This window comes from Ranitomeya variabilis, chromosome 3 (genome assembly GCF_051348905.1).
Source record: "Ranitomeya variabilis isolate aRanVar5 chromosome 3, aRanVar5.hap1, whole genome shotgun sequence".
Classification (NCBI taxonomy): domain Eukaryota; kingdom Metazoa; phylum Chordata; class Amphibia; order Anura; family Dendrobatidae; genus Ranitomeya; species Ranitomeya variabilis.
Genome location: NC_135234.1, coordinates 12,224,213 through 12,247,760, shown reverse-complemented (window position 1 = coordinate 12,247,760; position 23,548 = coordinate 12,224,213). Strand labels below are relative to the sequence as shown.

Here is a 23,548-nt window from a genome sequence, read left to right as displayed (position 1 = left end):
TTGATCTATGTTAATCTAATTTGATGCACATTTAATGTTGACGGTCTGTTTCTCTATACATATTACTCCAATCTGATTTCACAATTATCGTACATTTTCTGGCCACATGTATATACCCAATCATGCTTTCCTCTCCAATATTGAGATTTACGTTTCCTGTGGACGTATGTGGACTTTGACTTTGCATCATCTCTCTCCCCGCAGTATGTCTTCTGGGATCATAGAATCCTAGAATGTTAGAGTTGGAAGGGACCTCACGGGTCATCATGTCCACCCCCTGCTCAATGCAGGAGTCACTAAACCATCTCAGACAGATGTCTGTCCAGCCTCTGTGTGAAGACTTCCATTGAAGGAGAACTCACCATCTCTCGTAGCCGCCTGTTCCACTTGTTGATCACCTTCACTGTCAGTTTTTTCTAATATCTAATCTGTGTCTCCTCCCTTTTAGTTTCCTCACATTGCTTCTAGTCTTTTCTTGTGCAAATGAGAATAATGATGATCCCTCTACACTGTGACAGCCCTTCAGATATTTGTAGACGGCTATTAAGTCTCCTCTCAGTCTTCTTTTTTGCAGCTAAACATTCCCATATCCTGTAACTGTTCCTCGTAGGACATGGTTTGCAGACCGGTCACCATTCTGGTCACTCTTCTCTGAACTTGCTCCAGTTTGTTGATGTCTTTTTTAAAATGTGGTGCCCAAAACTGAGCCCAGTATTCCAGGTGAGGTCTGACCAAGGAGGAGTAGAGCGGGATAATTACTTCACGTGATCTAGACTCTATGCTTCTCTTAATACAGCCTAGAACTGTGTTTTCCATTTTTGCTGCTGAATCACACTGTTGACTCCTGTGCAGTCTGTGATCCATTAGTATACCCAATTCTTTTTCACACGTGCTCTTGCTTCCTTCCATTCTGTAGATGTCATTTTTGTTTTTCTTGCCAAGATGTAGAATATTCCATTTCTCCCTGTTAAATAAGCCAGGCCCAGTGAGCGATGCGGCAATGGACAGTTCACATGTGTAAAAGTGATGGACTGTCCTAACGTGTTCCTACCTCTGAAGTCACCAATTGCTTCATGTGAATAGTTTTTGTATATGTTGTGTAATGTATTGTGACGTGATGATAATGTATAGACCATGATGAATAATGCGGATATCTCCCTCCATGTCAGTCACGTACGAGCCGCCTCCCTTATACCAGACAGGTATAACCGGCTCCAACCATTGTCCTAGGAGGGGGGCAGCTTTATAGATCACTACAGAGGAATGTATGTTCAGTGAGGTCACATAATAAAGGGTGGAGGATAAGTGGTCGGCTCCGTGGACATATAAGCAGGTGACGGCAGTGTCTAGGTTCAGTCTGCAGAGCTCGCACTCAGGATGGATCCACAAGTTATGGTTGGTGGCTTTGGCTCAGAAAAGCCGGCTAATGCAGAAGTACAAGCTGCCTGTAACAAGGTGAGTAACATCATGGCGTATTATCAGCTTCTTCTAAATTCTTCAACTTCTGACATCTCTGGATAAGACACTGATAAAGGTTTTAGCAGCATCATTAATGGGAAATGATGTTTTATACTTGTGGTCTCCACTCCCTAAAGTTCTCTTTGGTCTCTCGGCTCCCCATCTTCTCCCTCTTAAGTGACGCCTGTATCTGGCTCCGGGTTGGACCCTGCAGCCATCACTGAAGTTGAGGTGGAGGATTGTGGAGACGTTAATGCACCTCAGGCTTAGGACACCTTCACACATCCATGTTTCCGGTACGTTTGTCGTCCGTCTTCACAAGTCCTGGAGACCCTGCACACGTACACCCATTATAACCTATAGGGCTGCGCACATGTCCATGTTTGTCCAGCAGCACGGGTGACGATAGATACATACGTGTGAAGAATAGAATGAAAGATAGAAATAACAGATTTTTAGGTGTTTGTGCACAGATAGAGCTAGACAGACAATGGATAGGTATCCGGAGATATATAGTGTCTTACCTGTGTAGTTTACTGTACGTGTATTAAGGCAATAAATAAATGATAAAATGACGTGAGGTCCCCCTTATTTTTGATAACCAGCCAAGGTAAAGCAGACAGGTGCGGGCTGATATTATCAGGCTGGGAAGGTCCCTGGGTATTGGGCCTTTCCCAGCCTAAAAATACCAGCCCACAGCCGCCCCAGAAGTGGAGCATCACATTATATTCTGGCGCTTTGCTATGTAAAAGAAAAGCGGGCACCGCTCATATGTAAAGAAGTAATATTGATAACGGGGTGACACCATTGCGCCCAGGAAAGTGCTAAAACAGACAAAGGAAAAAGAAGGCGCAACCAACGGTGCACGTCACTAAATGACGTGTGAAACAAGCTTTATTGGGTAAATAATCAGTGCAAACATTAAAAACATCTAAAAATCACATAAAAAGTGAAGCATAGTTGTGACTCACAGAAAGGCATGATGGTAAATACATAATTATAATAAAAGAACCCTCCAGGCCTGCGTTGGCAATGCTATAATGCACCAATTATATCGGAGCATAGGCCAACAAAGGGAGGGATGATTACAAACGCTGCCATATGATGTCTCAGCAGGTATATTGATATATGGATTAGCTTAAAAAACCTTTGCCTAAGGGTATGCAAAATGGGCAATTGTATGGACACAAATATGTTTAATGATTCCAGATAGATACTAAAAGGTAATATTTATCAAAAATTCTTTAAGGACTAGAACAATACCAAATTTCTCTAAGACCATGATAACCTATGTGTCCTAGATATGACAGCATATGTGTTAAATCATATTGCATTTTCCCATACCTGTGAGCGATAGAGAATATATCACATCCCTGTAATAGGCCATTAAATAATCATATGCATGGAAAATACATGTCACTCATCCATGGTGACAGTTTGCAGTGTATAAATTGCTGTCTTAAAGTTCTAATAAGTAAGAAAATGTTTAACTTATAAGAGCTAAAGAGAAGTCATGTACCCAGAATAAGGACATGCTGCCCCAAGTATCCCAAGACAGATGATAGCAACCTATGTATCAGACCAAACTATACTTACCCAGGCCAATGAAAGGTAGAAGATGTGCCACGTCCCAACGCGTGTCGCTATGCCTTATAGCAATGGGGTTAGTAATGGAGAGGGGTCTATCAGATATCAAACCCTGGGGTTAGTAATGGAGAGGGGTCTATCAGACATCAAGCCCTGGGGTTAGTAATGGAGAGGGGTCTATCAGACATCAAGTCCTGGGGTTAGTAATGGAGAGGGGTCTATCAGAAATCAAGCCCTGGGGTAAGTAATGGAGAGGGGTCTATCAGACATCAAGCCCTGGGGTTAGTAATGGAGAAGGGTCTATCAGACATCAAGCCCTGGGGTTAGTAATGGAGAGGGGTCTATCAGACATCAAGTCCTGGGGTTAGTAATGGAGAGGGGTCTATCAGAAATCAAGCCCTGGGGTTAGTAATGGAGAGGGGTCTATCAGACATCAAGCCCTGGGGTTAGTAATGGAGAAGGGTCTATCAGACATCAAGCCCTGGGGTTAGTAATGGAGAAGGGTCTATCAGACATCAAGCCCTGGGGTTAGTAATGGAGAAGGGTCTATCAGACATCAAGCCCTGGGGTTAGTAATGGAGAAGGGTCTATCAGACATCAAGTCCTGGGGTTAGTAATGGAGAGGGGTCTATCAGAAATCAAGCCCTGGGGTTAGTAATGGAGAGGGGTCTATCAGACATCAAGTCCTGGGGTTAGCAATGGAGAGGGGTCTACCAGACATCAAGTCCTGGGGTTAGTAATGGAGAGGGGTCTATCAGACATCAAGCCCTGTGGTTAGTAATGGAGAGGAGTCTATCAGACATCAAGCCCTGGGGTTAGTAATGGAGAGGGGTCTATCAGACATCAAACCCTGGGGTTAGTAATGGAGAGGGCTCTATCAGACATCAAGCCCTGGGGTTAGTAATGGAGAGGGTTCTATCAGACATCAAGTCCTGTGGTTAGTAATGGAGAGGGGTCTATCAGACATCAAGCCCTGTGGTTAGTAATGGAGAGGGGTCTATCAGACATCAAGCCCTGTGATTAGTAATGGAGAGGGGTCTATCAGACATCAAGCCCTGTGGTTAGTAATGGAGAGAGGTCTATCAGACATCAAGCCCTGGGGTTAGTAATGGAGAGGGGTCTATCAGACATCAAGTCCTGGGGTTAGTAATGGAGAGGGGTCTATCAGACATCAAGCCCTGGGGTTAGTAATGGAGAAGGGTCTATCAGACATCAAGCCCTGGGGTTAGTAATGGAGAAGGGTCTATCAGACATCAAGTCCTGGGGTTAGTAATGGAGAGGGGTCTATCAGAAATCAAGCCCTGGGGTTAGTAATGGAGAGGGGTCTATCAGACATCAAGTCCTGGGGTTAGTAATGGAGAGGGGTCTACCAGACATCAAGTCCTGGGGTTAGTAATGGAGAGGGGTCTATCAGACATCAAGCCCTGTGGTTAGTAATGGAGAGGAGTCTATCAGACATCAAGCCCTGGGGTTAGTAATGGAGAGGGGTCTATCAGACATCAAACCCTGGGGTTAGTAATGGAGAGGGGTCTATCAGACATCAAGCCCTGTGATTAGTAATGGAGAGGGGTCTATCAGACATCAAGCCCTGGGGTTAGTAATGGAGAAGGGTCTATCAGACATCAAGTCCTGGGGTTAGTAATGGAGAGGGGTCTATCAGAAATCAAGCCCTGGGGTTAGTAATGGAGAGGGGTCTATCAGACATCAAGTCCTGGGGTTAGTAATGGAGAGGGGTCTACCAGACATCAAGTCCTGGGGTTAGTAATGGAGAGGGGTCTATCAGACATCAAGCCCTGTGGTTAGTAATGGAGAGGAGTCTATCAGACATCAAGCCCTGGGGTTAGTAATGGAGAGGGGTCTATCAGACATCAAACCCTGGGGTTAGTAATGGAGAGGGGTCTATCAGACATCAAGCCCTGTGATTAGTAATGGAGAGGGGTCTATCAGACATCAAGCCCTGTGGTTAGTAATGGAGAGAGGTCTATCAGACATCAAGCCCTGGGGTTAGTAATGGAGAAGGGTCTATCAGACATCAAGCCCTGGGGTTAGTAATGGAGAAGGGTCTATCAGACATCAAGCCCTGGGGTTAGTAATGGAGAAGGGTCTATCAGACATCAAGCCCTGGGGTTAGTAATGGAGAAGGGTCTATCAGACATCAAGTCCTGGGGTTAGTAATGGAGAGGAGTCTATCAGAAATCAAGCCCTGGGGTTAGTAATGGAGAGGGGTCTATCAGACATCAAGTCCTGGGGTTAGTAATGGAGAGGGGTCTACCAGACATCAAGCCCTGTGGTTAGTAATGGAGAGGAGTCTATCAGACATCAAGCCCTGGGGTTAGTAATGGAGAGGGGTCTATCAGACATCAAACCCTGGGGTTAGTAATGGAGAGGGCTCTATCAGACATCAAGCCCTGGGGTTAGTAATGGAGAGGGTTCTATCAGACATCAAGTCCTGTGGTTAGTAATGGAGAGGGGTCTATCAGACATCAAGCCCTGTGGTTAGTAATGGAGAGGGGTCTATCAGACATCAAGCCCTGTGATTAGTAATGGAGAGGGGTCTATCAGACATCAAGCCCTGTGGTTAGTAATGGAGAGAGGTCTATCAGACATCAAGCCCTGGGGTTAGTAATGGAGAGGGGTCTATCAGACATCAAGTCCTGGGGTTAGTAATGGAGAGGGGTCTATCAGGCATCAAGCCCTGGTGTTAGTAATGTAGAGGGATCTATCAGACATCAAGCCCTGGGGTTAGTAATGGAGAGGAGTCTATCAGACATCAAGCCCTGTGGTTAGTAATGGAGAGGGCTCTATCAGACATCAAGCCCTGTGGTTAGTAATGGAGAGGAGTCTATCAGACATCAACACTGGGGTTAGTAATGGAGAGGGCTCTATCAGACATCAAGCCCTGGGATTAGTAATAGAGAGGGGTCTATCAGACATCAGCCCTGGGGTTAGTAATGGAGAGGGGTCTATCAGACATCAAGCCCTGGGATTAGTAATGGAGAGGGGTCTATCAGACATCAAGCGCTGGGATTAGTGATAGAGAGGAGTCTATCAGACATCAAGCCCTGGGGTTAGTAATGGAGGGGGCTCTATCAGACATCAAGCCCTGGGGTTAGTAATGGAGAGGGGTCTATCAGACATCAAGCCCTGGGGTTAGTAATGGAGAGGGGTCTATCAGACATCAAGCCCTGGGATTAGTAATAGAGAGGAGTCTATCAGACATCAAGCCCTGTGGTTAGTAATGGAGAGGAGTCTATCAGACATCAAGCCCTGGGATTAGTAATGGAGAGGGGTCTATCAGACATCAAGCCCTGGGATTAGTAATAGAGAGGAGTCTATCAGACATCAAGCCCTGGGGTTAGTAATGGAGAGGGCTCTATCAGACATCAAGCCCTGGGGTTAGTAATGGAGAGAGGTCTATCAGACATCAAGCCCTGGGGTTAGTAATGGAGAGGGGTCTATCAGACATCAAGCCCTGGGGTTAGTAATGGAGAGAGGTCTATCAGACATCAAGCCCTGGGGTTAGTAATGGAGAAGGGTCTATCAGACATCAAGCCCTGGTGATAGTAATGGAGATGGGTCTATCAGACATCAAGTCCTGGGGTTAGTAATGGAGGGGGTTATCAGACATCAAGCCCTGGGGTTAGTAATGGAAGGGGTTATCAGACATCAAGCCCTGGGGTTAGTAATGGAGAGGGCTCTATCAGACATCAAGCCCTGGGGTTAGTAATGGAGAGGGGACTATCAGACATCAAGCCCTGGGGTTAGTAATGGAGAGGGGTCTATCAGACATCAAGCCCTGGGTTAGTAATGGAGAGGGGTCTATCAGACATCAAATCCTGGGATTAGTAATGGAGAGGGGTCTATCAGACATCAAGCTCTGGGTTAGTAATGGAGAGGGGTCTATCAGACATCAAGTCCTGGGGTTAGTAATGGAGGGGGTTATCAGACATCAAGCTCTGGGGTTAGTAATGGAAGGGGTTATCAGACATCAAGCCCTGGGGTTAGTAATGGAGAGGGGTCTATCAGACATCAAGCCCTGTGGTTAGTAATGGAGAGGGGTCTATCAGACATCAAGCCCTGGGGTTAGTAATGGAGAGGGGTCTATCAGACATCAAGTCCTGGGGTTAGTAATGGAGAGGGGTCTATCAGGCATCAAGCCCTGGTGTTAGTAATGTAGAGGGATCTATCAGACATCAAGCCCTGGGGTTAGCAATGGAGAGGAGTCTATCAGACATCAAGCCCTGGGGTTAGTAATGGAGAGGGCTCTATCAGACATCAAGCCCTGTGGTTAGTAATGGAGAGGGGTCTATCAGACATCAAGCCCTGGGATTAGTAATGGAGAGGGGTCTATCAGACATCAAGCCCTGGGGTCAGTAATGGAGAGGGGTCTATCAGACATCAAGCCCTGGGGTTAGTAATGGAGAGGGGTCTGTCAGACATCAAGCCCTGGGGCTAGTAATGGAGAGAGGTCTATCAGACATCAAGCCCTGGGGTTAGTAATGGAGAGGGGTCTATCAGACATCAAGCCCTGGGGTTAGTAATGGAGAGAGGTCTATCAGACATCAAGCCCTGGGGTTAGTAATGGAGAGGGGTCTATCAGACATCAAGCCCTGGGGCTAGTAATGGAGAGAGGTCTATCAGACATCAAGCCCTGGGGTTAGTAATGGAGAGGGGTCTATCAGACATCAAGCCCTGGGGTTAGTAATGGAAAGGGGTCTATCAGGACACACAGATGACGTTACAACGGCCCTGGGGAACAAAAGCCGCTGGGGATGCCGTAAGGTTAGAGAATCGCGCCTCCTGTCCAGGTGTCAGGTACCATTGATCTGGACCCTGAACCACAGTCCCATGAATCAATCCGATCATCTCAGACACAGAGGATACAGCGCACCTTCCTGGATTTGGGTCTACGTCCTGCAGTGTCAGGCGTGTGCTGGATGTCCCTCTACCACCGCCCCTCTGACAACTCCTCCTGCCGGGGGGGGGGGGGGGGAGATATAAATGGTAAATGGGCGTAGATCGTGGTGTGGCCAGGGCGCTGCCTCATTCTTCGCTCTTCCTGTTCTTCAGCGTTTGGAGCTACGGCTGAACCTCAGTGTAAAGCGGGTTTGGTTTCACCACAATCAGATCATATTTCATCTGCCGAGTTGTAGAAGTCAGATCGGCTCCTGTCCACTACGGACATCCGGCATCCTGCGAGACGTTCACACCCGTCCGGTCCTGGTGTCGGGCGTCATTCACACCCTGCAGATGCGGCTCCAGACAAACTAACAAGGTTTTCTATGCTTCTTTCCTTTTCGTCAGGTAAAAGCGCAGTTTCTAAAACAATCCGGGACAAATGCCACAAAGTTTGTGGCTCTGGTTTACAGAAGTCAAGTTGTGGCTGGAAAAAACTACTTAGTGAAGGTAAGTGCTCTACAAAGCAGGGTCCTGGGGGTGATCAGGATCCAGCAGAGGGCGCTCTGCAATAATAGAGAAATCCACTACTAGGACAACCGCTTCTTGACCAAAATGTGTGGCGCTGATACAATAACGCAGCCTATACTCACCTTCCGGCGTCGTTCCCTCGGTGTCGGCACTCGGTCTCCTGGGGCTCTCGTGCGGTGATTGTGACACGTGACTCCAGCGCCCAATCAGCACTGACGTCACTGTCCCCGCCTTCGGACAAATCGAACAGGAAGTCCGGTCTGCAGCTGATCTCTCACTTCCTCTTCCTGTTCAATTCGTCTGGAGGCGGAGACAGTGACGCCAGTGCTGATTGGGCCCTGGAGTCACGTCGCAACAACCCGCATCGGAGCCCCAGGAGACCGAGTGCCGACACCGAGGGAATGACGCGGAAGGGGAGTATAGGGGTATGAGAAGGGGCACATTATGGGATGTCAGGATACATACAGACAGGTGGGGTCACACACTGATCACATTAAGGGATGTCAGGATACACACACACTGATCACATTATGGGATGTCAGGACATACAGACACGTGGGGTCATACACTGATCACATTATGGGATGTCAGGATACATACAGACACGTGGGGTCACACACTGATCACATTATGGGATGTCCAGATACCAGATACATACAGACACGTCGGGTCACACACTGATCACATTATGGGATGTCAGGATACATACAGACACGTGAGGCCACACTGATCACATTATGGGATGTCAGGATACATACAGACACGTGAGGTCATACCCTGATCACATTATGGGATGTCAGGATACATACAAACACGTGGGGTCACACACTGATCACATTATGGGATGTCAGGACATACAGACACGTGGGGTCACACACTGATCACATTATGGGATGTCAGGACATACAGACACGTGGGGTCACACACTGATCACATTATGGGATGTCAGGATACATACAGACATGTGTGGTCACACACTGATCACATTATGGGATGTCAGGATACATACAGGTGGGGTCATACACTGATCACATTATGGGATATCAGGATACTTTATATAAAGGTTTGCGCGCTGAGCAGTGAGCGGAGGGCTCCCCGTGTAACGTGTCCGTCTGTCTCTGCAGGTCGATACTGGAGATCACTTCTGTCATTTGAAAATATTTGTCCCTCTGCCTCATACTGGAGAAGAACCACAACTATCAGGCTGGCAGTGCGGGAAAACTAAGAAAGAAGCCCTCACATTTTTTTAAAAGATGTATGTGATGCAGAATATATGTGGAGATCAGCCAGAAATCCTGCTCCGATGGGCAGAATAATAAATAAATCTTCTCCTGTCTTGGCCGAGACTGTGATTGGTGAACTAACGATAAAGATGAAGGTAGCAGATCCGATATGTGAAACTGAACATAAGGCGCATTAACCCCTTCCTACCGCAGCCAATTTTGATGTTAATAACTCAGCCCAAATTTTCTAATCTGACATGTGTCACTTCATATCAGTGCGGGGAACCTTTTTTCTGCCAAGGCCATTTGGAATATTTATACCATCATTTGTGGCCATTCAAAATTATAAATGTCAAAGATTGCAGCCAAGGGGATCATAACGGAACCCACCAGCTGTGATCTTTACAGCGAACGGCTCTCTGCTGCCCCCTATCATCAGGACAATTACACAATTGACCAACGAGCAATGGACAAGGCCGTAGGCTGTTTCCACTAACATGTCAGTATCGTTAAACTAACAGCGTATGGTATATACACGTCTGATTCCAACACCTGGGATATGTGTCGATACCTTCACTGCTAGCTCCACAATAACCCAAGGCTACTCACTGCCACCACCAGTCATTTATACAGGCTGACTGGAGGCCTGGTTCTGGTAATGTATGGCTTTGGGGTGCGGTTTATAGAACAATAGGAACAGAACTGTTATGACCCCAATGGCAGAGGGTCTCAAAAGTACATACCAAGTCTGCAAACACAAAAAAAACAGCTCATAGGGCAGTGGTAACTGGGCTGACCATATATCTAATCCTAGCACCACAAATAGCAGCAGCCAGGGAACGTGCCTACGTTGGTTCTAGACGTCTCGCGCCAGCCGGAGAACTAACTAACCCTAGAAGGGAAAATATAGACCTTTCTTGCAAAGATTGAAGTACGTCAATGTCTGTCGTATCGTATCCCCCAATAAATGGCATTAACAATTTATCACATTTATCTACAATGAAGGAAAAATCATAAAGTTAAAGGTCTCAGAAAACGGTATCACATCCCAAAATGTATCTTTTTACCAAATTCTAAATTTGTTAAAACCTTTTAAATAAAAACAAAACCCTTTGGTATCGGAGTAATTGTACAGAGAATACATTCTTATGAAGAACAATTATTATTATTACTGCAAGTGCACTTACCCGTGTATGTAGAAAGTCACAACTTTATTCGGACAACATTATAATAACAGCCAGGGAGAGTGTAGAAAAAATGCGGACAACGATCGTTTCGTGCCTCAGCACTTCAACGGGTCCAAACACTGTTTGGACCCATTGAAGTGCTGAGGCACGAAATGATCGTTGTCCGCATTTTTTCTACACTCTCCCTGGCTGTTATTATAATGTTGTCCGAATAAAGTTGTGACTTTCTACATACACGGGTAAGTGCACTTTTTTTTATCTTTTTCATGGACTGTTATGTATTACTTTGTAAGTTGCACCCCGTTGCATAAAAAGGATCTGATATCGGCTCACTAATGAAGGGTGATAAAAACAACAGAGTCTAGCCTTACAAACAGCAGTGCGGAGGTCTATTTTTTTCTTTTTTTGTTTGAATTATTATTACTGCCATAACTTATTGTTGACTTGTCCTTATGATGGCAAAACCAAAAAACTGAGCCGGAGTATAAGTTATGCGTTAGTTATGAGTTATACTCCGGCTCATTTGTTTGGTTTTGCTGTACTTTTTTTGTACTTTGTACATACAGCGGTGTGAGCCCCTTTTCCTGAGCTGCTCATTTTGTTTATATGGCTTTCCGTGGCCGGGTGTCTGACCAATTAGACCCCAGTCCTGCTCTGTCCCATCTACACAAAGTCGTCTGACACAAGGGGAGGAACACTAGAGGTTAGGACCGTCCCGATCAAGGTGCACCCAGTGGCGGTAGGATGCGGTTTTATACGTTTTCGATCACAAACAGTGTTTACTAAGGCCCCTATTACTATTTACTTACTGGTAGCACGGTATATGTTCATTATGTCTCCATCTTAGATTTTGTGCTTGAGATAAGTCAGATCAGTGGAGGTCTGACACCCAACACCCACCAATCAGCTGATTGCAGGTCCCACAGTAACCAGATGTAAATGTTGCATGGCTCAGGACAGCGCCTACACAGTGTAGTGGCCATTCTCAGTACTGCAGAATCACTGCATTAGGATCTGAGCTGCACTACCAGGGACGGCCACTGCACGGCGCTGTGTACAGAGCTGTGCTGCTCCATATACACTGTGTACCTCCATCAGGAGTATATCTGATCCTAGCCCCTCCTACAGGACACTGATGACCCATCCTAAGGACGAGTCAACAATTTCATAACCCCGGAAAATCCCTTTAAAGGTCAAAACAATATATTTTTTTGCCTTCTTTGCAGCACAAGTTGTGTTTTTTTTATGCCACCATTACGGTATTTTGGGGGTACTTCTGCCTGTAGTTTGGGATTGTTTTTACCCATTACTATTCCCATGGTGCTGCCCTCTAGGGGCCGGGAGGACGATGACGTCAGATCAGCCGGGTTTAGCACCATTCTATGATAAAGGGTCATTTTCGGGTTCTGAGAGTCGAGTCTGTATCCCCGGAGGGGTCGTTATATGAGCGGATTTTGTTTTTTCGCTTTGACAGGACTCCGTGATTTGGGGAACATTTATGGACTATTTTAGGGGCAGAGATGGGTTGGAACAAAAAATGGCAAAACTCCCAACTTATATTTTTTTCGGTGGAGAAAGGAAACTTTTTAAAATGTTTCTTAATTCATTCATTGCCTTCATCAGACTGTGGCCTTGATACGATCCCATCACCGAGGTTCACAGACGATTCCTATAAGTTATTGATCTAAAGGCCTCGTCCTATAAACAACATAAGTCACCTATATACACGAGATATAAGTACGATCACCGGGGCCGACTGCCGACACAGCCAACTGGAGCTCTATATACTGCTCCTCGGCTCTGTATACTGGTCCTTGGCTCTGTATACTGGTCCATGGCTCTGTATACTGGTCCATGGCTCTGTATACTGGTCCTTGGCTCTGTATACTGGTCCTTGGCTCTCTGTATACTGGTCCTTGGCTCTGTATATTGGTTCTTGGCTCTGTATACTGGTCCTTGGCTCTCTGTATACTGGTCCATGGCTCTGTATACTGGTCCTTGGCTCTGTATATTGGTTCTTGGCTCTGTATACTGGTCCTTGGCTCTGTATATTGGTCCTTGGCTCTGCATACTGGTCCATGGCTCTGTATATTGGTCCTCGGCTCCCTGTATACTGGTCCTTGGCTCTGTATACTGGTTCTTGGCTCTGTATACTGGTCCTCGGCTCCCTGTATACTGGTCCTCGGCTCCCTGTATACTGGTCCTTGGCTCTGTATACTGGTCCTTGGCTCTGTATACTGGTCCTTGGCTCTCTGTATACTGGTCCATGGCTCTGTATACTGGTCCTTGGCTCTGTATATTGGTTCTTGGCTCTGTATACTGGTCCTTGGCTCTGTATACTGGTCCTTGGCTCTGCATACTGGTCCATGGCTCTGTATACTGGTCTATGGCTCTGTATACTGGTCCTTGGCTCTCTGTATACTGGTCCTTGGCTCTGCATACTGGTCCATGGCTCTGTATATTGGTCCTCGGCTCCCTGTATACTGGTCCATGGTCCTGTATACTGGTCCATGGCTTTGTATACTGGTCTATGGCTCTGTATACTGGTCCTCGGCTCTCTGTATACTGGTCCTCGGCTCCCTGTATACTGGTCCTTGGCTCCCTGTATACTGGTCCTTGGCTCTGTATACTGGTCCATGGCTCTGTATACTGGTCCATGGCTCTGTATACTGGTCCTTGGCTCTGTATACTGGTCCTTGGCTCTCTGTATACTGGTCCTTGGCTCTGTATATTGGTTCTTGGCTCTGTATACTGGTCCTTGGCTCTGTATACTGGTCCATGGCTCTGTATACTGGTCCTTGGCTCCCTGTATACTGGTCCTTGGCTCTGTATACTGGTTCTTGGCTCTGTATACTGGTCCTCGGCTCCCTGTATACTGGTCCTCGGCTCCCTGTATACTGGTCCTTGGCTCTGTATACTGGTCCTTGGCTCTGTATACTGGTCCTTGGCTCTCTGTATACTGGTCCATGGCTCTGTATACTGGTCCTTGGCTCTGTATATTGGTTCTTGGCTCTGTATACTGGTCCTTGGCTCTGTATACTGGTCCTTGGCTCTGCATACTGGTCCATGGCTCTGTATACTGGTCTATGGCTCTGTATACTGGTCCTTGGCTCTCTGTATACTGGTCCTTGGCTCTGCATACTGGTCCATGGCTCTGTATATTGGTCCTCGGCTCCCTGTATACTGGTCCATGGTCCTGTATACTGGTCCATGGCTTTGTATACTGGTCTATGGCTCTGTATACTGGTCCTCGGCTCTCTGTATACTGGTCCTCGGCTCCCTGTATACTGGTCCTTGGCTCCCTGTATACTGGTCCATGGCTCTGTATACTGGTCCATGGCTCTGTATACTGGTCCTCGGCTCCCTGTATACTGGTCCTTGGTTCTGTATACTTGTCCTTGGCTCTGTATACTGGTCCTTGGCTCTGTATACTGGTCCTTGGTTCTGTATACTGGTCCATGGCTCTGTATACTGGTCCTTGGTTCTGTATACTGGTCCATGGCTCTGTATACTGGTCCTTGGCTCCCTGTATACTGGTCCTTGGCTCTGCATACTGGTCCTTGGTTCTGTATACTGGTCCTTGGCTCCCTGTATACTGGTTCTTGGCTCTGTATACTGGTTCTTGGCTCTGTATACTGGTTTTTGGCTCTCTGTATACTGGTCCTTGGTTCTGTATACTGGTCCATGGCTCTGTATACTGGTCCTTGGTTCTGTATACTGGTCCATGGCTCTGTATACTGGTCCTTGGCTCTGTATACTGCTCCTTGGTTCTGTATACTGGCCCATGGCTCTGTATACTGGTCCTTGGCTCCCTGTATACTGGTCCTTGGCTGTGTATACTGGTCCTTGGCTCCCTGTATACTGGTCCATGGCTCTGTATACTGGTCCATGGCTCTGTATACTGGTCCTTGGCTCCCTGTATACTGGTCCTTGGCTCTGTATACTGGTCCTTGGCTCTGTATACTGGTCCTTGGCTCTGTATACTGCTCCTTGGTTCTGTATACTGGTCCTTGGCTCTCTGTATACTGGTCCATGGCTCTGTATACTGGTCCTTGGCTCTCTGTATACTGGTTTTTGGCTCTCTGTATACTGGTCCTTGACTCTGTATACTGGTTCTTGGTTCTTTATACTGGTTCTTGGCTCTGTATACTGGTTTTTGGCTCTCTGTATACTGGTCCTTGGCTCTGTATACTGGTCCTTGGCTCTGTATACTGGTCCTTGGCTCTGTATACTGGCTCTTGGCTCTGTATACTGGTCCTTGGCTCTGCATACTGGTCCTTGGTTCTGTATACTGGTCCTTGGCTCCCTGTATACTGGTCCTTGGCTCTGCATACTGGTCCTTGGTTCTGTATACTGGTCCTTAGCTCCCTGTATACTGGTTCTTGGCTCTGTATTCTGGTCCTTGGCTCTGTATACTGGTTCTTGGCTCTGTATACTGGTTCTTGGCTCTGTATACTGGTCCTTGGCTCTGTATACTGGTTCTTGGCTCTGTATACTGGTCCTTGGCTCTGTATATTGGTTCTTGGCTCTGTATACTGGTTATTGGCTCTGTATACTGGTCCTTGGCTCCCTGTATACTGGTCCTTGGCTCTATATACTGGTCCTTGGCTCTGTATACTGGTTCTTGGCTCTGTATACTGGTCCTTGGCTCCCTGTATACTGGTCCTTGGCTCTATATACTGGTCCTTGGCTCTGTATACTGGTTCTTGGCTCTGTATACTGGTTCTTGGCTCCCTGTATACTGGTTCTTGGCTCTGTATACTGGGCGTTGGCTCCCTGTATATTTGCCCTGGTCGTTATTTGACTTTTCACAATCCTTTAATATTTTGCAAACAGAAAATAATCCAGATCAGAGGTGGAGAGAGACGACGGCCAAAGTCTGCGCCATGTATGACCGAAGACAGGATGGGGGAGGGGCGCCTCCCAATACAATGTGAATACAAGTAACGGTGTCCTGTGTGAGGTCTGGGCTTCCAGCCATTTACAGATAACATCGCTTAGGGTACCGTCACACAGTGCCATTTTGATCGCTACGACGGCACGATCCGTGACGTCGCAGCGATCGTATGATTATCGCTCCAGCGTCGTAGACTGCGGTCACACTTTGCAATCACGGCGCTGGAGCGATGCTGAAGTCCCCGGGTAACCAGGGTAAACATCGGGTTACTAAGCGCAGGGCCGCGCTTAGTAACCCGATGTTTACCGTGGTTACCAGTGTAAACGTAAAAAAAACAAACAGTACATACTCACATTCCGGTGTCTGTCCTCCGGCGTCTCAGCTTCTCTGCACTGTGTAAGCGCCATAGCCGGCAAGCACAGCGGTGACGTCAGACGTCACCGCTGTGCTCGCTTTCCGGCTGGCGCTCACAGTGCAGAGAAGCTGAGACGCCGGAGGACAGACACCGGAATGTGAGTATGTACTGTTTGTTTTTTTTACGTTTACACTGGTAACCACGGTAAACATCGGGTTACTAAGCGCGGCCCTGCGCTTAGTTACCCGATGTTTACCCTGGTTACAAGCGAACACATCGCTGGATCGCTGTCACACACAACGATCCAGCGATGTCAGCGGGTGATCAAGCGACGAAAGAAAGTTCCAAACGATCTGCTACGACGTACGATTCTCAGCAGGGTCCCTGATCGCTGCTGCGTGTCAGACACTGCGATATCGTAACGATATCGCTAGAATGTCACGAATCGTACCGTCGTAGCGATCAAAATTGCACTGTGTGACGGTACCCTTATTACTTTGGTGCTGATCGATCCTCTGACGCCATTTTCAGCTTCATCTGATTAACTCTTATGGGAGAGGCGGAGGCATCCTACTGATAAAATGCAGAAGCCCCCGGTAAATGGCGGGACCACCCTGTAAGTCAGCGCGGACACTGTTTCCACCATGTGACAGATCCAGAACTTACGTAATTGTCCTTCTATAAGAGGAAAACAGAATAGGAGTCTGGACGAGACCTGAGTGCTCGTAACATTCATCATTAAAGGGACGGCCAAGTGGACCAGAATCTGCTCCGTTGTGAGACTTAAAGAGCCTCTGTTTCCAGGAACGCCCTTCCCCCAGCTGCAGGGTGCTCTGTAAGAACTGAGTCTCTATTACTCTGATGTCTGTGACTGTCTGCAGCGCTGATGTCGCGTCCACAGCGCTGCAGCCAATCAGTGGCTATCACAGAGCTGCTGAGGTCAATGATTGGCTGCAGCGCTATTGACATAACCGCGCTGCAGCTGAGGGTGCGGCCGGGGTCCTAAAACCGCACGCCCATGTTCACGCAGCCGTCGCGCTGTTACCACGGCGACCTGGAATCTGCCAGACGACGAACGATGGAAAAACAAGGCCCAAAAAGCCCCTGCGGAGCCGCAGTGGAACAGTTCTCCCGTCTTCAGCACATCACGTGGTGAAATAACCTGCGACATTCAACGCTGCAATATACGACCCTGACACGGCTGAGACACCACAAGTATGGCTCTGAGAGGAAGGGAGGGGGAAAAAAGAAAAAGCATCTCAGTCAACAAGGGGTTAGAATTACACAGGAAAAATCGCATTTCCCAGCGACTTGTGAGCAGGAATCCGAGGTTCTGCTGAGAGTTGTAGTGATGCGTGACGTCACTGATGACCGCGGGGCACGAGTCTGAAGACTCACCGCGGATCACATGACCGCTGCCGACACCACGTGATCAGGCTGGAGCGCTGGATGATAGGACGGAGGAGAGGGGGGATGCAGCTGGCTGTTACGTGTGGCTGCAGCAGGCTCTGGGCGTGCCACCCCTCTCTCCACCTCCGGATGGTTTCTTCCCCGCTGTATAACTAGCGGCGCCCGCGGCCCTCAGCTGACTGACGCATCAGGATGGCGCTGTGCGGGGGACTCGGGAGCGCGAAGCCGGCGACGGAGGCAGTGCAGGCGCTGTGCGACCAGGTGACCGCGGCTCTCACCGGGGCATCACTGCCCGGCGGCGGGGCTCTGCAGTAATGGCTGCATTGGGCGATGTCCTCCTTAGTAGGGGGTGGACTTACTTTTCCTATGACTCCGGCCTCAGGAAACCTCCTAACCTCTGTGTTCTGCGCTCCTTACTGGCCTCACACTCCTCTTGCTGTCAGTGAATGGAGTCTGGGCGGTGTTACTGTCTGGTCCTGGCCGCCCTCACAGCTGAGGGTTTGTTACAGTTGTACCTGGCCTTTAGTATGGATTCCAGGCTGATACAATGTTGCATAGACGACTGACACACTGTAACGGACCTTCTGCTGTGCAGAGTATTGGGTCCTTTAATAATCTTGTCCCTGCAAGGATTGTGGTTCAATGGCTTCTCCTGTAGCTGGGGACTAGTGATGACTGCACTGGGCAGGAACTGGTTAACCTCACATGTGGGCTGCCCCTCCCCCTCCAGGTGACTCACCCCCCCCCCCCATATGATGCTTTGTCTGGGTCATGTGACTGGCTGGCCCCGAGTTCCCCTTTTCCCAGCGTTGTCAGCAGAACCGTGGGGTGCGCGGGTGACGTCTGCGGCCTTTAGTGATGAGGATTGCAGAAATCTCGGGGGGGGGGGGGGACAATATCTGACGGGGGCCAATATCTGATGGCAGCCAATATCTGATGGCAGCATCGTCTCTCCTCCAGGTGAAGGCCGAGGTGGAAGAGAAACACGGCAAGAAATACCCCAAGTTTGAGGCCGTCGAGTACAAGACACAGTTGGTTGCTGGGACCAACTTCTTCGTTAAGGTACGCCGGTGCAGGCTGAGAGTTGTAGTTTGCAGCCACTTGGACATTTTGTTCCTTAATAATCTACTTTTAAGTGACTTTTTTTTTTTTTTTTTCTTAAATTGCTAATCGTCACATGCAATACTTAACACTTGTGTAAATTTCTGTATGAAAAATCTCCATGGGGAGGGGTAGGGTGTACATGTTTCTAACTTCATAAAGACTCAGTTGATGAATCAGCTGCAAACATCTGAACTAAACCCACAAAGGTGAACATAAAAGGTAATCGCTGGTCCTCAAAACTAGAAAAAAAGTGACCAGCTGTATCCACCTCAAGCTTCCGGAATAGTTGAATGAGATTGTGGATGATGTAACAGCTTCCCTATTTTATACTTACTAATATTTCCTCTAAAACACTATTATTAGTTACCATGGTAACTAACTTGCACATTGTAGTGAGTCCTGGTGAAGACATTGTCAGTAACTGTGGTTGCACACAAAGGTATAAGATGACACTTTACACTATTTGGGTAGTTGGGGGTAAGGGTACTGTCACACAGTCACACTTTGATCGCTACGACGGTACGATTCGTGACGTTCTAGCGATATCGTTACGATATTGCAGTGTCTGACACGCAGCAGCGATCAGGGATCCTGCTGAGAATCGTACGTCGTAGCAGATCGTATGGAACTTTCTTTCGTCGCTGGATCTCCCGCTGACATCGCTGGATCGTTGTGTGTGACAGCGATCCAGCGATGTGTTCGCTTGTAACCAGGGTAAACATCGGGTAACTAAGCGCAGGGCCGCGCTTAGTAACCCGATGTTTACCCTGGTTACCAGCGTAAACGTAAAAAAAACAAACAGTACATACTCACATTCCGGTGTCTGTCCCCGGCGTCTCAGCTTCTCTGCACTGTGAGCGCCGGCCAGCCAGAAAGCGAGCACAGCGGTGACGTCTGACGTCACCGCTCTGCTTTCCAGCCGCTGTGCTTACACAGTGGAGAGAAGCAGAACGCCGGGGACAGACACCGGAATGTGAGTATGTACTGTTTGTTTTTTTTACGTTAACGCTGGTAACCAGGGTAAACATCGGGTTACTAAGCGCGGCCCTGCGCTTAGTAACCTGATGTTTACCCTGGTTACCCGGGGACTTCGGCATCGCTCCAGCGCCGTGATTGCAAAGTGTGACCGCAGTCTACGACGCTGGAGCGATAATCATACGACGCTGCGACGTCACGGATCGTGCCGTCGTAGCGTCCAAAGTGTGACTGTGTGACAGTACCCTAAGATTTGACCCCATTGCGGTCCCCCATGACTGATAAAATATGCAAATATAACCTGGTGAATGCTTTCCCTAAAGGGTAGGTGCCTCATCCTTTGAAGATGGCTTCAAAAGAACTAACACCCTATACAACTCAGACCAAATATCTAGCACCTGTGAAAACAGTAGGAGCTGCACACCATAAGATGTTTAATTGGGATTTATTGTAACTATCTCCTTGTTAACAGCAGTTGGTGTAGAAATTCATACCTTTTCAGGTAATTGCTCTTCATCAGATGTGCAAGCAGTGATTGCAAATTAGATGTACAGGATGGACTCACCAACCCTCCCCATCCCAAAAACGCAACCTAGAGCAATTTTAAATCTGTGGTAAGGGGTTTAGTCATGTTGTGGGTATATTCCTTATGACAGGGTGCCCATAGATGCATAAGGGTAAATATTCACACCCTTTATATCCGGGGGGCCTTGTAGTGACAACCAGATGTGAGTCTGTCCTCTGAATTATACCTTGTGTTCCCCCTCTTGTCTGTCTTCAGGTCCTTATCGGAGATGAGGAGTACATCCACCTGCGCATGTACCAGACCCTGCCCCACGCCGGGGAGAAGCTGAGCCTTTCTGCCTCCCAGGTTGGGAAGACAAAGGCGGATGAAATTGTCCACTTCCAATAAGCCTGTCCCCTTCATGCTCCTTGCTGCTGTTAGACTCTGCTCTCATTATCTTGGCTTTTTTGTTACTAATGTTCTATAAATGACTTGTATTCAATGGCTTCCACTCCTGAACTAGGAAACAAAATAAAATTTTTCTAGTAAATGTTTTTTTTTCTTTCTTGTGACTTATAGTAAGGTGTGTGCATCTCCACTTCCCCCCCCCCCCCCCCCCAAAAAAAAAAAAAAAAAAAACAAACAAAAAAAAACCTTAGTGCACTGATCTGATGAAGGGTGGAGCCTGGGGGGGGGTCTCACATTATGGAGGAGTAGGTGCTCTAATCCGCTAGCCGAAACCTCATGGGCTGGAGCTCATTCCACTGAACACCGCTCTCCTTGTTCCTGTGGGCTAAATACTACTCGGACAACACAGGGTGAGGGTAAAACAGTGTGGTAATACTTTACTGAACCAAAAAAGAGGCAAATAACAAAGAACAGTCCCGGCAAATACCGAAGGTGGGCGCAATATAGAATGGTAGAGTTGGAAGGGATCTCCTGGGTCATCTGGTCCAACCCCCTGCTAAAAGCAGGACTCACTAAATCATCCCAGACCGATGTCTGTCCAGCCTCTGTTTGAAGACTTCCATGGAAGGAGAACTCGTGGCCCCCTGTTCCACTCATTGACTCGTTAGTCTCACCCTTCCACTGACTCGCTGAGATAAGAGCAGATGTGAAGGTCATTGGAGCAGATCTGGATTCTTTCTGCCAGGTCTGTGGTTCCCTAAGCGGGCATCATGTAAAATGTCAAATCTGTCCGTCGTGATGGAGCCTTTACTTCTTGGCCGATGTGTAGAGTGTTCTGGACCGTGATTTTGTAAAGTCTCTGGTTCTCTTGGATGTATATTGTTAGAGACATATCCCATTTTTATAGGTCAACTGTTCTTCAAGCTATTACAGGGGATGTGGTGATGAGATTAACTTGCATTGTTTATCCTTCAATGTTGACAAGCTGCATGGCCTGGTATAATGTGTGATCAATACATCAGCAAATATCATTGTTCAGTGCCCCTGCATAGCTGGTTTGCAGCGATAACAGTACAATAAACTGTAGGAGCTGTTGTAAGAGGTAAATAACCATATCAATTTAACCTACAAGTAATCTTAACCAACCCAAGAAACAAATTCAAAAGTCAACATATAGATAAGTCTTTTCCTCCTCGTTTACAGAAAACAGACATCTGGATAATTAATAAAATGCTGTCGTCACATCTTGCATGTGGCCTAAAGTGTGTTTGATCTTTGTTCTGCTCCGGAGGCTTTGGGCCTCGTGGATGTTGCTCTATTGTGTGTTACCGGACTCTAATTTGGAAAAGGCTCATCCATTGCATAACCAGAAAGAGTAACACATCATTAAACGGGTTATCCCACAAACACTTTTTTTTTTTTTTTCTTTCTCTCTCATCATTGAAAGGTCTCCATAAAATCTGTGCAAAGGGCTCAGACGGGTGTGGAAAAAATTCTGCAATGTTAGAAGCTTTTAAACATTCAGGTGATAGTTTTATTTTTATCTATGCACAAAATCCAAATTGAAAGAGAAATGTAAATATCTGGTGAAAGCCCGTTGCCTCAATCGTTGGTATCTGGTGACCACCTGTCACGTTCATCAGTAACTTTAAAACTGGGAGAGGAACAGACAAAGGTGAGGTTGTGGAAGACAGTATCACACCAATGGTCATAGACCATGGCAAGACAATGTGGCAACAAGGTAGTCGTAGTGCATGAGCAAGGTCTCTGCCAGGGAAAGATCTCACAGCAGACCTGGATTCAGGCTGTGCTGATAAAACTACAGAAGCACCAAGAAATGGGGAATGTTGAGGACCGCACACAGTAGTCGGCCCAGGAAGCTTAGTGCAGCAGATGACACATTGTGTTACTTCTCATCAAATTCTGAAGATGTCCAGCAGTGCCATCAGCTCAGAACAGCGACCAGAAGTTGTCTTCACAAGAAGTGACTCAACTATACACGAAAATATAGGAGCCGGGTAGCATAAATATGTCAGCGCGCCTCCGGACTGAGGAGTAAAATAGAAGCAGATTGTTCCCAAAGGATAACGGCACAATAAAGAGGGTCTTCAGGAGCAGTGACGTGTGGTGGAGGGTCCGACAAGTTTGTGGCTGTATTTCCGCAAGTGGAGCTGGGAATTTGGTCAGGATTAATGGTGCCCTCAATGCTGAGAAATCCAGGCAGACACTTACCCAACATGTAAGACCATCAGGAGGCGTCTCATCGGCTCTACATTACATAGTCAGACGACCTCCAACATCCAGCCAATGTCATTAAGAATGAGGAGTCCTGGGGGTGATGACCGGGCCCCAGAGCCCAAATCTCACATCATCCCGTCTGTCTGGGATCACAAGAGGCAAACGGATCGACACAAGCCTCAGAAGATCTGGGGTCAGTTTTCCAAGCTGTTTCGTACAACCTCCTGTCGAGAAGACCTGTGTACATGTGATGGGAAGAAGTGATGGAGGTGACAGGCGGTCACCAGATACTGATGATGGAGGTGACGGGTGGTCACCAGATACTGATGATGGAGGTGACAGGCGGTCACCAGATACTGATGATGGAGGTGACGGGCGGTCACCAGATACTGATGATGGAGGTGACGGAAAGGTCACCAGATACTGATGATGGCGGTGACGGGCGGTCACCAGATACTGATGATGGAGGTGACGGAAAGGTCACCAGATACTGATGATGGAGGTGACGGGCGGTCACCAGATACTGATGATGGAGGTGACGGGCAGTCACCAGATACTGATGATGGAGGTGGCGGGCGGTCACCAGATACTGATGATGGAGGTGATGGGCGGTCACCAGATACTGATGATGGAGGTGATGGGCGGTCACCAGATACGTATACACTTCACCTTAGAGACAATCTAAAAATAAAATCCAGAAAACCCCATTCTATGATTTTTACATAGTTTGCATGAAATACGTATTTGATACAATAGAAAAACAGAACTTAATAT

General features: G+C 47.5%; 2 protein-coding genes across 2 annotated transcripts; both read left to right on the top strand.

Annotated features, from left to right (window-relative positions):
* The first annotated feature begins 1,261 nt into the window (after positions 1-1,261).
* LOC143817882 (leukocyte cysteine proteinase inhibitor 1-like) lies at positions 1,262-9,811 on the top strand. Its single transcript, XM_077299353.1, has 3 exons — positions 1,262-1,455; positions 8,350-8,451; positions 9,597-9,811. Exons 1-3 carry the CDS (start codon positions 1,378-1,380, stop codon positions 9,720-9,722), a joined length of 306 nt encoding a protein of 101 aa, XP_077155468.1. The 5' UTR covers positions 1,262-1,377; the 3' UTR covers positions 9,723-9,811.
* Positions 9,812-17,648: 7,837 nt separating this feature from the next.
* Positions 17,649-20,678, top strand: LOC143814950 (cystatin-B-like). The gene is made up of 3 exons (XM_077293668.1): positions 17,649-17,805; positions 18,505-18,606; positions 20,405-20,678. The coding sequence occupies exons 1-3, from the start codon at positions 17,737-17,739 to the stop codon at positions 20,534-20,536; spliced, it is 303 nt and encodes a 100-aa protein (XP_077149783.1). The 5' UTR covers positions 17,649-17,736; the 3' UTR covers positions 20,537-20,678.
* Positions 20,679-23,548: the final 2,870 nt, after the last annotated feature.